This window comes from Rutidosis leptorrhynchoides, chromosome 4, assembly GCF_046630445.1.
Source record: "Rutidosis leptorrhynchoides isolate AG116_Rl617_1_P2 chromosome 4, CSIRO_AGI_Rlap_v1, whole genome shotgun sequence".
Classification (NCBI taxonomy): Eukaryota; Viridiplantae; Streptophyta; class Magnoliopsida; order Asterales; family Asteraceae; genus Rutidosis; species Rutidosis leptorrhynchoides.
In genome coordinates, this window is record NC_092336.1 from 589,002,609 (window position 1) to 589,021,171 (window position 18,563).

At 35.2% G+C, this 18,563-nt stretch overlaps 1 protein-coding gene across 1 annotated transcript; it reads left to right on the top strand.

The window, feature by feature from the left end:
- Positions 1 to 526: 526 nt before the first annotated feature.
- On the top strand, positions 527 to 4,493 carry LOC139842904 (probable polygalacturonase At3g15720). The gene is made up of 11 exons (XM_071833002.1): positions 527 to 555; positions 926 to 969; positions 1,214 to 1,392; positions 1,600 to 1,740; positions 2,249 to 2,419; positions 2,539 to 2,562; positions 2,923 to 3,130; positions 3,214 to 3,295; positions 3,404 to 3,503; positions 3,617 to 3,733; positions 4,263 to 4,493. Exons 1-11 carry the CDS (start codon positions 527 to 529, stop codon positions 4,491 to 4,493), a joined length of 1,326 nt encoding a protein of 441 aa, XP_071689103.1.
- The last annotated feature ends 14,070 nt before the right edge of the window (positions 4,494 to 18,563 follow it).

Genomic DNA, 18,563 nt, shown 5'->3' on the forward strand with positions numbered 1-18,563 from the left:
GCATATTCGTATTTAACATAGCGTTGTGTATGTACAAAGGAGAAAACGGCTCATGTGTTAAGATTCGTTTAGATGTCGGTGTGGTTAGCATTTTTTTTTAAAAGTGTCCGTTTCGAACATAGTTGGTCTCGTTTTGTTCGTAAAATTATTTTAAGTTTAATGGTGGTAGCGGTGAAAATTAATTCATTGCAAGTAGGAAGATAACACCCGTTGAAGTTTATGATGAGCTTTCTTTTTTGATTTAAATTTAAAATTAAATTTACGGTTTAAGTCTCTGGAATGTATGTTTGAACATAGTATATATAGTATTATAATTATAATTATTATTATTATTATTATTATATATTATATTATTACAAAAATAATATAATGAAAATTCTGTTTAGGCGCGCGAGCTTGTATATGAAGCTCTAGTTCAGGCTCATTTATTAAACGAGCTTCAAAATAAGTTCAAGTTTAGGATCAAACTCGTTTAGGCTCGGATCGAATCGAGTTTTTAACAAGACGGGCCCATAGGTGAAACTACATGGGGGCAGAGGGGGCCGGCCGCCCCCAGTGGATTTTTTTTTTCAGTGTGAAAATTTTGGGTTTTTCGACTTTGCCCCCGGTTGATTTTTTTTTTTCGCCCTAAAACCTTCAAATTTTGCCCAAAATTCTCCGACTTTTGCCATAAAATCTTCAAATTTTGCCCAAAACCTTCAACTTTTTCCCAAAAACCTTAATAATTTGCCTAAAAACCTCAATTTTTTGCCCCAAAACTTCCATATTTTGTCCAAAAAAATTGCTACAGTTTTAATATTTTTTTTGCATCCGGTGAAAAAAAACCTAGTTCCGCCACGAGCCCGAGTAACTCGCGAGTAGCTTGCTCATTTACACAAAATCAACCCTTAACCATTTATCTTTCACCACCATATATAGAATGCAGATATGAAAGTGACAGTACGGACACATTACTGAGAATCAATTGTAGTTACATAAGTTTGTCTTAAACAGATTGGCAGAATAGCTAGTCAAATTTCATTTTCAAAGCCCTTCTGTAAAATTCTTAAATTAATACATAAAACCGAACTATGCAGGTTTTGAAACAGGGACTGTTTTGTCTTTATTTTGTACTAGGACTAGGATAATAGGACAATTTAATCAGATAATATGGTTGACATATTTGGCAGTAAATCTCACAAGAGTAAATTTCATATGTAAATTTTGAAAATAGTGCACTTAGTAAGCATCATATTCATGCAGGTTCAGATGGTCACATTGGTTTTGGTCTTGCTATCAAGTATGCTCTCTTTTGCTTTAAGTTCTAGTGTAAGAATCAGTCTTGCATCAACCACCATTTTTGATGTGATGAAGTTTGGCGCCAAAGGAAATGGAGAAACCAACGACTCACCGGTTAGTCGAATTGTATGATTTTATATTGCCTTCAGGCTGTGATTGTACACAATTTTACTATATCTGCAATATAGAATCTATCTAGCACAAGAACGGCTTTGAGCAAGTATGTGTATGAGTGTCTACATCATAGCTACGATTACCCATTTTTGGCGTAATAGGGTAATGTTATGGTTGTTGTGTAACATATGATGCAAATATATACAGGCTTTTATGAATGCATGGAAGGTCGCTTGCCAATTGCAAGGGAATGATGAGAGTATAATAGTCATACCAAAAGGGAGGACGTTTCTCTTGAATCCAATAACTTTCAGTGGTCCATGCAAGCCTTCCAAAATATTCGTCCAGGTATACGCAAGGTTGTAAAAGACGTGAGACGGGATCAAGACGGTTAGGACCTTGGAGTGTCGCAATGGTCAAAACGTAAAATTAAAGGCAAATATCTATGTTTAATATAGAATAATGTTTATGTTTAAAATATATATTAAAAGCGAACTTTGGTCAAAATCCGTCTCGACCGTTTTTCAAGGTTTTTGACCGTTTTTTACCGTTGTTGACCGTTGTTTTAACGTTTACCCTTTTTTACCCGTTTTAGGATCCGTTGCTACGGTACACAAGTAAAACCGTTGCGACGTCCGTTACGACGGCCGTCTCGACTGATTGGGTCGGGTTTCCTCGGCAGCGGTTTGGGGCGGGTTATACAACTGTGAGAAATGAACGCGTGGGTTATGCAACCAGACTAAAATCGTATTGACCGGTTACCTCCCCAACTTATCAATCAAAGGAACTTACAGATCAATTGTAGTACTAGTAAAATTATCTGCGCGATTATATCTTTATAAATGTCAAAATATAGGTGTCGGGAAACATTGTCGCTCCAACCAAGAAAACAGATTGGTTTGGTCATCACTACGATACATGGATCTTGTTTACGCTGGTGAACTATCTTACAGTAAGTGGAAATGGACGAATAGATGGTCAAGGTCCTATTTGGTGGAAGGATGCCTGCATTACTCCTCCAGCACCAGTAAGTAATCATCTTCATTGTTCATTAGTTACCTTATTGGTTTAATCTTAAATTGTGAAGTGGCTTGGGTTATAATCAAACTATACAAATTCTTACAATCAATGCATTTTTTATTTCAGGGTAAAACTTGTCATGCACCAGTGGTAAGTAACCCATATCTTTGCACTGGTTCTCGATAGGGATTGCAAATTACTAGAGGTGATAATACTGACCCAATTACTTTCTAACGGGTCCATTTGTGAGTTGTTTTGCCTCCCATGGGCCAAATGAAACACATTTAATGTGCTAAATAACTATTAAGTATAAAATTTAATCCTAGAAAGTTCTTAGAGTCAACCCGGCCCATTTCGACCCTTTAGGTACCCAAGCAATACGTTATCACCTCGATAACAATTTGTGCATCTCTTACAAAGCATAAATTTGGTCCCCAAATTTGGTATTGCGGCAATATGATTGAGCTTTATTGTGAAGCAGGATTGTTTATAATTTTAATTCTATGACAGGCCTTACAGTTTAAAAGATGCAATAACTTGCGACTTAATGGTTTAACACATGTAAACAGCCCACGAGTCCATATCACAATAACGACTTGTGACGGGGTCATCGTATCTAATTTACACATCATTGCCCCTGAAACAAGTCCAAATACTGATGGCATTGATGTGGCGACGTCCACCAATGTCAATATACGTGACTCCATCATTGAAACAGGTTTTTTTTTTATTCTTTCCAGTTTTATGATAATAATTTTTTTGAATTTTAACCAAGGTTTTTCAATCTTATATTAATCACAGGAGACGACTGTATTGCAATTAGTGGAGGTTCATCTTATATCAGAATTAGTGGTATCATGTGCGGGCCAGGCCATGGGATAAGGTAGCTTAGCTTGCTCATATTACTAAATTTGAAAAAAAATAAAAAATAAAAAATCGAAGAGCCATATATATTTGGGAATCATAGAACAGTTTGTACCTTTTCATGTAGTATTGGAGCTTTGGGAGGAACTGATGTGGTAGAAAATGTAGCTGTTAGTAACTGCACCATGAAAAAAACGTTAACTGGAGTACGAATCAAAACATGGCAGGTAACATAATAAACGACTTTGAAAATTCACCCAAAAAGATATGTAAATTCTATCATTTTTGCCATAAATCTTTATCAATTTATAATTGATGCATAGCTGCTTTCATTCGACAGGGAGGAAGTGGTCATGCAAGGAAGATCTCATTTGCAGGCGTCAACTTCGACGCGGTGTATAACCCAATTATAATTGACCAATACTATTGTCCTACTCGGAAGAATTGCCTACTCTCTGTAAGCATGTTAACTTGATGTCTAACACGCGCGCGCACACACACATACACTATAATTAGATGTAGAGCTTACAACCTCGTTTAAGTATGAATATGTCAATTTAGGTTACGTTTCATCTCTAACGGGGAAAACAAGTAAAATAAATTTATTTTTATTTATCAAAATAGGTACTTTCTTAGAGTCTTACATAATAATCAAGCCACCTTTCGATCCAACAAATTAGATTACTATTCAAAAATATGAAGTTTATTATCACTCTTAACACGGCAAATATTTATGAAATTAAAGAAGTAGTGTCTCAGGTCAGCCCAACCTATTTAGACACACGCCAAAGTTATCCGTTTTGACGTGTACTCAACCCAACGGACCTGCCCATCAGCCACCTTTGGTACATATGCTACATTTTTTTATAGATAAATGCTTTAAACTCGAGCTTTTTCACATAATTTATAAGATGAAAGTTGTTTCCAACCCTTACCACAAAAAATTAATTGGTACTTTTCTATATGTGGGATTCTCAAATACGAAGACATCAGCTGTGAAGTTGAGTGACATCACATACAGAGGAATATCAGGGACATCGATGATGGAAAATGTCATAAACCTAAGTTGCAGTAAAACTGTTGCATGCACAAACATTGTAATCGATAGTGTGTATATAACGTCTGCAATTCCAGGAAGAAAAGTTTATGGCAGCTGTATAAACGCTCATGGAAGAGCTAGCTATGTAGAGCCTTCATTAAATTGCCTACAACCTTAGACCAACATTTATAAGGCTCAAGGTATCGCACCTCATTTCATATAGCATGATAATTGTTGCATCAAGTTATGTAATAAGATACGAGCTACTTCCACATATCAATATATGTATTCTAAAACATATATATACTATGCATACAATTCTAGATACCTAACTTTATAGAACATAATGGAAGGTATGTGTGATATCAAAAGATGGAATTAAAGATGAAAGCAATGATGATTATTAGTATTAACTTACTAGTAAGTTTACATTTTAAGTAATTAACATTATAACTCTGCTTCATTGAGCAGTTTACATAGTACATAAAGATTACCTTCAATATATAGCCTAAAGTTCACAGGACTCTGGACGACCAAATACAGCATAACGGTTATCCGCAATGTATTCATACATGATATCCCTGATGAATCTGCAGCAAGAAACAGACATGGTTTAAGATATACGGTTCATTAAATCATTTTCATTAATGGATAACAACGATAACAAATCGACAAGGATAAGTACTCACAAAGGTACAAACTGAAGAAAGAACGCTAGCTGACGAAAGGGCAAGTCTATCAGTCTATGCACTCCATGATCTTCAACACTGCTTCTGACTTGATATATAATCTGAAACACATCAACTACTTGGTTAATGCTTATAAGTTGCATGAGAATGGCTTGATGCGGTTAATAAAGCAAGTATTTGGGATAAAGGGTATGGGTTCAGTTTGAAATGGGTCATTTCTAGTGATGGTCAGGTCCAGCAGACATATTTGAAAAACAAAAAAAAAAAATTGTACATAAATAATTGACAGCTTTACGCATTAATAATGATTGCAAAATCAATACTATTTTATAATTAGTTCAAATTCTTAGATAAAAATATATTAGAGGTTCTATGCATTAAATATATACTTATAATGTATACTTTAGTAACTTTCAGCCCGTTCAACCTATTTGACTCGTTCCCACTTCCCCTTTTAGCTAAATATATGATTTGGCCAATTTTACCCGTTTGAGATCAGATACAACTGAAAACAGAACACTTAGACGTAAATGAGCAGAAATTGCCACCTCTAGTGGTAAATATAGTACCTTAATAATTAGTACAACAGTCATCAATATCTATTTACAATGACATAAAGATGAGGTATTCCCTCAACATGAATATTAAGACTCACTATTATCTTCCTAACCAGGGGCGGATCCACCATGGTGCAACCGGGGTCATCCGCCCCCGATGACCGAAATCTTCTACCGAAATTTTTAATCTTATTTCAATAGAACAGCACTTAGATATATTGTTATATAATAAATATAAGAAATTTGCAATAAGGCGACAGTTAGCTCATATGTTAATGTCAATTAATTTTAATTATTCAATATTAAGCATTGTTAATCTTAGTTGGTTTAAATTTGTTATGTATATATGTATATGTATTTTATATAAAATATTAATATCGTTTTATGTGCAATTTTTTGTAATTTAAATAGCTTTAACAAATTTTGCGCCTGTCGAAAAATATTTCTGGACCCGTCAATGTTCCTAACATTGTTCTCCTCAAATGATGATCCATACAATACAATCTCAAGGTAGTCTAGCTACAAAAGCAATAAAATTGGTGTATAAGCTTACCAATTCTGCTCTACAAGTACAACACTTGAGATATCGTTAGGAGCTCTTCCAGACCTCCATAGGAGATTCCTGCCTGCATCACTTTTTAAGGCTTCAAACCTTATTTTCCTCAAAAAAAAAGTTAAGGCAAACGATTGTATCAAACTAATTTATCGACAACAACTTAAAAATACATAACTAAAAGCAACTTCATACTAGCTAAATGGCTTCAACCTGCATGGTTGGGTTCTCCAGCAACACAAAACACAAAAAGTATGTTACAGCTCTCAAGTATAGCAAGATATTCTGGGACAAAATTCTAAAGCTTCACACCTATTTCAATACACTTCAGGTACCTACTTGGTGATTTCAGAAAAAATTAATAGGCCACTCGTTTGTGGTTTTCCAGTTCTGGAAAATAAGGCATTCGGTTTCAATCCATTATCACGTGAGATTGTACTTCATGCAGCTATCAGCCCATATAGTTCAAGTTTGGATTCTCATGTTAAAACCAGCATGAAAAGTCAGGTTCCTTCGCAATACAAATAGAGATAAGTTGGAGGACCCACTTTTACCTTTTTTATGGGACCCACTTTTTTTCTTTCATGACTTCTAATGTTGCCTTGTGAATGAGACCCCAGTCCATTTAATACACTGTCATATTCTGAGTACAATGCCCAATTGGGCTAGTTAAGGAATGCAGTAAAACTTTTATCTACCATAAATTAAGCGCACTAAGTAATTTCATTATCTTCATTAAGCTGCTGAATCATTATAATGCAGTACAGCCAAGTAGAATGGACCACCTAATACATAACAACTTTACCTTTTTTTTAACAACTGGAATCTTTAAAATTTGATGCCATAACCTTTTCACAAACAGGAGGTTATATAACATGTCAAACTGTCAATAAACCAGACACCTTTAGTTATCCAACTTGGCATCCATTCTTAACTCTTAGAAGCATCAACCATAAGAGAGGTCCCAACAGTTCCACCCTGGGGCCGCCCAGCCATCCGCTCAGCTGGGCGCTGATGGCAGCGGACCGCCCAGGGTCCCACCCACCTGCTCGCCCAGCCATCCGTGCCTCTCTTCGTGCGTTTTAATCATGTTGTTGGACGAAGAAAATTGGGTTTTTTGCCCACCCAGGGTCCCGCCCACCTGCACCTATTTTTTCAATGATACAGGCCCACAACCGAGGCTTTTTACCACTCAGCCAATAGTTCGGTGGTTCCTTCATTTTATTATACATACATACATAAGGGGTGTTCATCGGTTCGGTTTTCGGTTTGTTCGGTGTATTCGGTTTTGAAATTTTTTTGGATAAAACCGAACCGAAAACCGAATTCAAATTTGAAACCGAACCGAACCGAAAACCGAATTCGAATTTGGTTGCGGTTCGGTTTTCGGTTAAAACCAAATATTATGAAAAATTTGAGAACGATGGTAATTTAATTTTGGCATTACTAATGTATTAGTTATTTACAACCTAAAACAATGACATACTATTAAATTATTAAGAATTCGATGATTTATTAATATTTACTGTTTAATTATGACATTTACTGCTTTTATTATTAAGAAGAATATAATAATTTGAGTAACATAATTATAATATGAGCTACCAAATCGTCATATTGGTGAGAAACTATTTTATTGATTGAATCCTAAATTATAATGACATTAAAATATAAATATACAAATTAAATATATAAAAATTTTGAATTTAGTTTTGAATTCGGTTTTCGGTTAAACCGAATTCAGAATTTTCAAAACCGAACACCGAACCGAAAACCGAATTCAAATTCGGTTTCTGTTTTGACTCGATCCGAAAACCGTTTTTCAAATTCGGTCTGATTTTTTCTGATTTGGTTTCGGTTTGGTGTTCGGGTTAAACGGTTTCAAACCAAATACTGACCACCCCTTGATACATTACATAAACATATACTACTAAATTCTAATGGATAAATTATGGTTATCTCATTCTCCTTAATCGCGGTTGTCTGGGTTTTCACGTACAGATTAGTGAGGTACTGAGGTGCAAAGCAATATGGATACTAAATTTAAGATTTTAAATCGATAAATTATGTGACGTATACCAATTTACAAACCACGTGAAACGATACAGTGGTTATCTCCTTGAGTCGTATTATGTGTACAAAATTACAAACCACATGAAACGATAAAGAGGTTATCTCCTTAAATCACGGTTGATTGGCATTTAACACATGAAACGATAAAGAGGTTATCTCCTTAAGTCACGGTTGATTGGCTTTTAACGTGAAGATTAGTAAGGTGCAAAGCAATATATATATATATGGTTACTTAAAACTAAAACAAAAAGATAAGTTATAGTTTACTTAAATGGAAGTCCAAATTGGAGTGAAGTCGGCCTTTTTGAGAGGAACTAGGGTTTTTAACTGTGTGTGTGACGTAACCTTGTCAATTTTTGATGAAAAGTAGTCGTAACTGGCAAGTGTCAAAAATATTTGGGTGATAATTAAATAAATTAATAAAGTGAAAATATGAGTCGAAATATGATTGGGTGTCAAAATTCATTTTTATCCATCACACTTTTAACTAAGAAGTTCGTGTTGTGCACTTTTTGCATTTTTTTAATGACTATGACGTGTTGTGTTGTTGAGTGGAGTAGTGGTGGTGTTGTGAGTTGGTGTTGTGTTAGTGAAATGCTGATGTGACATTTAATTTTGCATTTTTCTGTTTTATTTATTTGTTTTATTTTATTTTTATTGTTAAAAATAAAAATAAAAATTTGTTAAAAATTAAAAAGACATAAAATTAATAACATTAAATAAAATAAAGTACATAATTAAAAATACAAAATAAAAAAAAATACATAAATTAAATACTTAATATAAAAAGATGAAATAACATAAAGTGAATCTAGTCATCCGGGTTAGCGTCGATGTTCAAGTTGTCTTTCATCTGCTTACGAACCAATTTTTTGAGTTTTTGAAGACGTATCACGTCTTCAGGTTCTTCCATCTGAGCCGATGATCCCCCCAACACATCAATTTGTGTGAGCGCGGTTTGCATAGTGCAAAACTGCTTGAAGCTGCCGATCGCACTTGTCTTTTCTTGTGCCACAATTCCCCATTGGTCCATAAACTGAAAGGACCCGTTCATATACATTATAAACGATTCACAATAGTTGATTTCATTGCGAGGTATTTGACCTCTAAATGATACATTTTACAAACATTGCATTCGGTTTTAAAAGGCAAACTTTCATTTCATCGAAAGTTAACAGGCTTGCATACCATTTCATATTATATCAACTATCAATGACTTAATAATAATCTTGTTGAACTCAACGACTCGAATGCAACGTCTTTTAAAATATGCCATGAATGACTCCAAGTAATATCTTTAAAATGAGCAAATGCACAGCGGAAGATTTCCTTAATACCTGAGAATAAACATGCTTTAAAGTGTCAACCAAAAGGTTGGTGAGTTCATTAGTTTATTGTAAGACCCGTTTATTTGTAGTATACATAAGTGTAGTTAATATACTTGAAGTGGGGTTTTGGTTGTACATATTAAAAAGGAATGCAGAAACTGGTCTGGACGTTTGGCGCGCCGCGCAGTCATTTGGCGCGCCACGCCGTTATGCTGTGACATCTCACTTCCTCTTTTAAATAGATATTTTAAGGGCAAATTGGTAAAATCACTTGGAACCCGAATTTAAGGCCCTAGATCAGTAGTGGAGCCTCATTTACTCCATTTTCCATCTACCTTATCTTCTTCCATTAAATCTTAGTGAGAGAAAGGGTTTCTAGTGTGAGAGAGCTCAAAACAAAGAAGAAGGAGGTTGAATCGGGTCTAAGTGCAAGCATTAAAGTTGTTCATCTATCCTCTAGCTACGTTTTGATCATAGTGGTATGCTCTAATCTTGATTTCCTAATTTAATTTTGTGAAAGGGTTAGTGTTAGGGTTAATGGTGAACTTAAAACCCACTTTGTTAGTAAATTGGGTGTTTTGGGTGAATTTGGGTCGTGTAGACTCAAAGATGACTAACTAGGGTTTTCATAGTGTTAAATTGATGTTTATGAACTCAAATTAGTTAGTAAACTGCTAGCACACCTATATATGTGTAAGTGGGTGATGTGTGGGTTAGTGGATGACCCGAAATGGGTGTGTTGACCTTAAATTGGTCAAATGGGTCAAAATGGACGTAAGTTAGTTAATGTTTGTGATTAATGCATAAACCTTGTGTTGAAGTGTGTTTTAAACCTATATTGGCTAATATTAGGGTTATGGTGTGAGTTGACCCGATTTTAGGGTAAGTGTCCAAATGGGTCGAAATGACTTAGTAATGGTGAGTATTGTGAGTTTGACCAACTTGAATGGTTGATTGATTATATGTACATCGTAATAGGTACGTTACCTTGAAGATTCAAGCTTGGTTTATTGATTCACCGAAGGCGTAAGGTGAGTGGAATAAGTATACATGTACGTATATGATGTGTTTACTTGTAGAAATGGATATGTGTTGTCCAAGTTAGTGATATATGCGTTGTACGCTAACGGTTTTAAGAACGGATATATGTTGTCCAATTTAGTGTTATATGTGTTGTACCCTAATGATTTATGAATGGATATTTGTTGTCCAATTTAGTGTTATATGTGTTGTACACTAACGATTTTATAAACGGATATGTGTTATCCAAGGGTTAGTGATATATGTGTTGTGCACTAACGGTTGTTATGAACACCGATGGGAAATTTGAGTACCATTCCTATTACGATTGGTTAACCATGGTTGTATGAATTGTTGTATTAGCATATTCAATTATGAACTATATGCTTTTGTTATTGCTAGCTCAATGTGAATTGCGGTTATTGGTATATGCATAATGTTTTGCATGGTTGTCGAATTGCTAGCTTGTGTACGGTATTGTGTAAGTGTTTGCAAGTAGATATATTATATATGTATATGTATAATTATTGCATTCACTAAGCTTTGCTTACCCTCTCGTTGTTTACCATTTTATAGGTTCGGTTGTGGACAAGGGTAAGGGCATTATTTTGGAATAGAGTTCCCGCCTTGTTGATAGGGGATGCCTTTTGGAAGTGTTAGCTTCTTGGAGTTTGACCGAGACTTGGGTAGTTTAACCCCAAACACCATGCTCGTTGAGTCGTTTGGCATTTAAACTTTTTGGTGGTCGAGACTCGTGATTATGTATTAAACTTGTAATTTGGGTCGTGTGGGCCCCACTTTGTTAAACTCATTTTATGTTTGAATCGTGTTAGTTTTACATGTTTGAATATGTGGTTAAAAGCATTTTGTCTAATTATGTCGGGAAGTGGCCGATCTTTTTCGCAAAAATGGAAAAATGGGACAGACCGTTTTGGCGTGCCGCGCCATTAGTTGAACAGAGAAATAAAAAATTTTTTTTTGTGACATTTTAAGCGGGTTTGTTCGTGGTTTGGTTTGGGTTGTTACAAGTGGTATCAGAGCCTGGTCTAAGGGATTTAGGTGACTTGAGATAGGCGCCTAGACTTAGACTTTTTGTGTGCGCGTTATGCGGGACTTGTAGGACTTTGGGTCGGATCAGGTTTTGGTTAGTGCATAGGTTTATGTGAACTAATCATGCGCTATTGTTTTGTATGGTATTTGAAATCGTCAAGCGAGATAGACGTGGTACTAGTGAGTTAACGCGATGTGCTCGCGTAACAATGATTAGCTACCATTGTTACGGGTTCAAATCGTGTCAAACAAGCGATGTACGACGATTGTTGAGCGAGATGGAGTAGTGTGGTGTATATGTATATACATATGTGTTAAAGTCCTTTCGTTTCATGGCTTAATTTACTTTGTTTTATAGAATGAAGATGAGAAATGGACACAACACCAATGATGGAAGTACGAGTGAGGACGTTGAGTTCACGGCCAAAGTTGAGGCCATCTTTAAACGTCAAAAAGCGGAGTTTCTCGAAGATGTTAAAAAGATGTTCCTAGATACGATTGACGAGCAACTAGTCAATGTGGTAAAGAAGCAAGTTAAGGCCGTTCTTCAAGAGGATAATGTGGGGAGACGGGACTTCTTCTATAAGAATTTCAAGGACTCTCAACCTCCCACCTTCGATGGTGAACGAGACCCACTTAAGAGTGCCCGTTAGATCTCCGATATGGAGGGGGCTTTTCGTACGTGTGAATGCCCTCTTGATAAAAAGACGAGATATGGTTGTAGTATGTTAAGAGGTGATGCTAAATTGTGGTGGGACGCGAAGATCCGACTTTATGGCGAAGAACAATGCATGGAGTTCACATAGGATGAATTCAAGGTGGAGTTTTTTGATGAATACCGAACTTCGGCCGATCTTACTAGGCTTAAGGACGAGCTACGTTCCTTGAGGCAAGGGTCTATGGATTTGGACACTCTCAAATCCGTGTTTTTGTCCAAGACCCAATTTTGCCCGGAGTATGTCGGGAATGATAAAATGTTGAAAGAAGATTTCTATCGAATCTTGAATGATAACTATCAAGAGAAAATTAGTGTGAACGTGGTGAAGAGCTTTGATGAATTGTTCAATATGGCGAAGGGTTTTGAAGCACTTGTGTTGAGAAAGAGTAGTTTTACTTTTGGTAAGAGGAAGTTCGAGAATTCGAGTCAACCGAGCTTTTCCAACAAAAAGAACAAGAAGGGCCCCAAAAGTGTTAATAGTGTGAAGAAAGGTGGCTGATAGTTAAAGCTAAGGGGTATAAAATACTATTAATTTTACAAGGAAATACTATTAAATACGATACAATTTTACACAAGATATTTATTTATTTATAGAATGGATATACTTAAACCTTGCTACAACACTTATAGGCAGTGTACCTAATCGTACAGTAGTGTAGTTTTTAGTAAGTCCGGTTCGTTCCACAGGAAAAATCTTTAAACAAAGCTTAACGCTATATTAGTTACTTTTATAAAAATACAAATATATATATAAGTAATATTATTATTATAAAGGGGGGTTTTTACCGTTTAATGACCGGTTTGTCGATTTTAAAACTTTAGTCGCAGTTAAAACCAAATGTAAAATATTAAAAATAAATACAAGACTTAAATTAAAGCGTAAAGTAAATAACGATAATGAAATTTCGATAAATAAAAATGCGATAAAATAAACTTGCGATAATTAAAAAGTACGAAAATTAAAGTGTAATTAAATACAATAACAATAAATAAAATGCGATAATTAGAAGTGCAATTAAATATAAAATAAAGGAAATAAAATATGAAATAAAATAATCATGCTTATTTAAACTTCCGTAATCATAATGTTTGACGTTTTGATTTTAGTTTTATGCCCATGGGTTAATTGTCCTTTGTCCTGGATTATTTAATATGTCCGTCTGGTTTTTGTCCATAACAGTCCATCAGTCATAAATATAAAGTGCGAGTGTCCTCGTCAAATTATTCTTATACCTGAAGTTAAATATTCCAACTAATTGGGGACTTAAATTGTAACAAGATTTTAATACTTTGTTTAATAATTACACCAGGATGTCGACTGAGTGTAACCCAAGGTTTTAATACTTTGTTATCAATTATGCCAAGTGTCCTTGTACATAATTTCACCACTGTTTTAATAATTCTAGTGGCTATTAATCCATTCCTGTGTCCGGTTAAATGAACGATTATTCGTACATATAAATACCCCGCCCATCGTGTCCGATCGAGTGTATATGATAATTTATAGGGACGCCCAATTGTAAATCTTTATATTAACATTAACAAACTATCATTTAGTTAAACAAATATAAAGCCCATTAATAGCCCATAATCTAATTTCCACAAGTGTCGTTCTTTTGTCCAAACTCCAATTATGGTACAAAACCCAATTACCCAATTTTAATATTTTTAGCCCAACATCATGATTACTTCGGATTAAATAAGCATAATAATAACTTAGCTACGAGACATTAATGTAAAAAGGTTGAACATAACTTACAATGATTAAAAATAGCGTAGCGTTACACGGACAGAATTGGGACTTACACCCTTACAACATTCGCTAACATACCCTTATTATTAGAATTATAATTAAAATTAAAATTAAAATATAAATTATAAATATAAATATTACGTATGAATGGAGAAGAGAAAAGATATATATTTTTTGCGTTCACCAAACTGCGAATTTATAGGGGATGTGGCCTGACTTTTCATGCCATGCGATCGCATGGACTTTCTTCTTCCTGGCCATGCGATCGCATGGCCAGCTGGGAGAGCTCACATGTTGCTTGTTTCCTTGTGCCGACGTTTTATAAATATAATATAATATATATATTAATTTTAAGAATTAATTATATATTATATTATATTCATATGCATAGTTGACTTGTAATTTTTAGTCCGTTGCGTCGAGCGTTGAGAGTTAACTCTGGTCCCGGTTCCGGATTTTCGAACGTCCTTGCGTACAATTTAATATCTTGTACTTTGTGTTTTGAATCTTGTATTCTTGTGATTTCGAGACGTTTCTTATCAATAATTGGAACCTCTTTGATTGTATTTTGTACTTTTGAGCTTTTTGGACCTTTGCGTCTTCAATTCGTCGAATCTGTCTTTTGTCTTTACCTTTTATTATTTAAACGAATATCACTTGTAAATAGAACAATTGCAACTAAAAGCTTGTCTTTCTTGAGGAATAATGCTATGAAATATATGTTCGCTTTTAGCATTATCAAATATTCCCACACTTGAGCGTTGCTTGTCCTCAAGCAATATAGTCTTGAAATACTAGAATCACTTCTTTATTCTTCACACTTTATACATCAGTGATTTCTATACGGCGGTATAAACAATGGTAGTAACGATGTGGTTTACAGTCCCATATGACTATATAAAAATTTAGATCCATTAAGGAAATTGGATCTTTATGAAAATATTTGATCTTTGAAAATTCAATCTAGCTTTTACCCTAGATAAGTTTTCCGGAATAACCCTTCACCGGTGTTTGCAAAATATTTTTGTGGGCTTGGTGGGTTTCAGATTTGAAAATTTTAGCTCAAAACTTATGGTTTGTGTCACCCACTTGCTAACCTTGTATTTAGGAAAGCAACACGTCTAGTTTACTTGTCCCGTATATTACCTTTCAGTAAACTACCGTCCGGTTGTAAAGGAAAGCGTTGAACAAGCAACTGTTAAGGCAATGTCTCCTGACATACTTTTAATTATGGTCTATAATGTGTCGGACGCAATTACTATCCTTTGTAGGAGCAATAGTAAAGCTCACCCTTATAATTTATCGGTCTGGTACAAGGTCCTGTCTTTAACCATGCTATGCAACCACCGTTCTTACGGTTGACACCCGATTTAGTTCAGATGACCTAATGAATTCCAGGTGAATTCCTAGGATTTTACGTTTAATGGTAATGAACGCATTGAAAATGGGTTTTCAGAAAACAAATCGGTTTATAATTTGATCAAAATATTTTCTCGTTCAAGCTCGAGTTTAGATATCATTGAATTCCATGAGTTTGAATTCTCAATCTTTAAGGTCAATCTCTAGGATTGAGTAATATCAGGCTTAAAAGCTGATTTTTAATCTTTAAGGAGATTATCCTTTCAGGGGATCTGATTCATTAGTCTTATCCAGCTAATTTGCACGGTGCCCCCCCCCCCCCCCCATTTTACGAGATAAATCCTTCTCATGGTTAGGATAAATCTGACCACTTGGCAACCCTGTTTAATGCTGAGGTCCGTGGATTTCCTGCTGATTTTAGTGATGACTTTTCTAGGTTTTTCGTCAACCTACAGCTGGTCTGGACGACAACTTCATGACCTAAATCAAGAAGCGCGTGTCTTTTTCGGAAGACTTTACTTCCTTTTAGTGATGGAATTGATTCATCGTGTAGATCCATCTTTCTTACAGTAAATCAGGTAAAACTTTTTAGTTTAGTCCAAAGCAAAAGTATTTTCAGTTATTTGTACAAAAATATGTGATATATGTTTTGAAAAACTTGGTAAATTTTCCCACACTTGGCTTTTATATTTCCTTTATTTGCCTTTTTGTTCTCCTCTATTCCATTCTTAAATGAATTCTAACATTTTGATTTGTTTCTCAATTTATGTCCTTACCAAGGTAACAATAATTTCGGTGTTAACACCTAGTTTTATCGTTCATAAATATGTATAAACATGATTTTGAACTCATTTAGTTGAAAATTTTGAATTTTTTTTACTAGAAGTGGGTAGTCAGTATATAAGACTAGGGATGTTCTTTGTTATCAGAGAGCACTAGATTCTAATACAACTACTGCTTTACTAGTATTTTTAATGGTAACCAAGTGTATAAAGATAAAAATTTTAAAAATCCGAAAGAATTTAACCCCTTCTCACACTTAAGATCTTGCAATGCCCTCATTTGCAAGAAATCAGTAACAATTTAAATTATTGAGGGTGATTAGCGTAGAAATGATTAAATTTTACCAAAGTTTCCAAACATATTGGCGTTTGTTTGCTGAATGATAAATGGTGCATATCATTTGTTCATTTCGTCTGTTGTTACATCACATTTATTTGTCATCTTGTCGTCAAAATTAGTAGCTTTTGCTGAACTTAATGCCAGTCTTTGAAAATGCGCTGTTTTACCCTGTTTTGTACAATTTACAATATACATACATACAAATATAAACATGCATGGCAATTTGAAATGGGACTTAATATCCCACTTTCAAATTCTAAATGTGAAATATTAGTACACAATAATAATAAAAATGATAAAGATTACATAAGTATATTCAATAACATAAGTTTAAACATGAATAAGTAAAAAGATAAAAACATAAAAATCATATAAATAACCAAATGGAACTAAATCAGTCTGGATATGGGTTCCAGTTCATCTCGTCAGGTGGGTTCCATTGTTGGTTATAGGTGTTTTGATAGGCTTGGTTATAGTCATACCGGTTAAAGGGTGGTCGGATATCGGGGCTATGTGGCGGAAAATGAGCAGGTCGAGTAGGTACGTAATTATTTTGTACCTGATATGATAGCTGGCTCATGATTTGGTGCTGATGAACTAACCAGCTATCGTGTTGACGTCGCCTATAATCCTCGTATACTCGCTCGGAGTTCCACTGCTCATACATACTATGTCTGGCCGCGTTCGTCATTGCTTCCTCATCTATACGAACGTGGACGTCAAGAATAGCATCTCGAAAGACATCCCTAATGTCTTCCGCCTCCTCCATTTCCTCGTCTGAGCCTCTCTCTACCTGAGGATGAGATCCCTCATAGGGTACTACCTGGTTACGTCTACTTTTCAATACCTTAGCACCCACATAAACTTTCAATCCTAAGGGCTCAACCTGTTCTCTACAAAGCTGTAATGGACCCCCTTGGTTCCTATCAACACCTAAATACTCTCCAATGAGAGTAACAAAAATACCTCCTCCTATTATACTCCCGTCCTGCATTCCCTCTACCATTTTAGATAAATAAAAAGCAACACAGTAAGGGATATTGACAAAGCTTCTAGGATCCCGAATACACTTTAGGTAGAATAAATCATATAAGGTAATTTTTTCTTTATTATGACCTCTTTGTGTAATCGAGTTAGCCAAAAATCTATGAATAATACGAAGCTCGGCTCTGTCAATATGTGTATAGGAGTATCCTCATGCTCGTGTAAAAACATCAAAATGTGACATACACCTCCAAATGGCGTCAGCGTCAAAGTTACTATCTACCCTTTCACCATAATGAATCAAATTTGTACAATCGGGTAATAGCAACTCACCAGGAGTATATATCTGTAAGGCCCTGGCCATGTCCAACATGGACATTCTGTACATCCTACTGCCAAGGATAAACCTAAGAAATCTTCTATCATCTATTCTAACTATATTTGTATCAAGTGATACAATACTCATCAACTCAACACACCATTCCTTATATACAGGTCTACGAATGGTGAAAAGACGTTCCCAATCTGTAAAAGAAGAACTGCCATACCTTTGAACTAAAAGCTGTCTAACACGGTCAGCTAGATGGACCATTTCCAAAGGGGCCCAATCGATTACCCTTGGCACCTCTACATTTTTTGTTACCAATTTGAATTTGTTCCTTTGATATGTCTCGTAATCTCTCCATCTCCTATCAAATCTCAGATTAGGATGCAGAGTGTGCTCAGGAATTGTTGGGAATTCTACTGGCGGCCTCATTGGGAATACTATGAATTCATCAACAAACTGTACCGGATCATAATAAGGTATGTGCTGATCAGGCTGTTGTTGTTGTTCCTGTTGTGGTTCTCGTTCGTGTTGCATTTCTGGTTCTGGTTCTGGTGCTGGTGCTGGTCGTCTAGATGATGATGCTCCTGAACCTCCAGTATCGGCTTTCTGCAAAACACATTAAACACAAAATTTGTGCATCCAAATATGCATTAGTGTTAGCAAAATAACAACTTAAAACAATCACTATAACATGTTAAATCAAAATTAAACTTA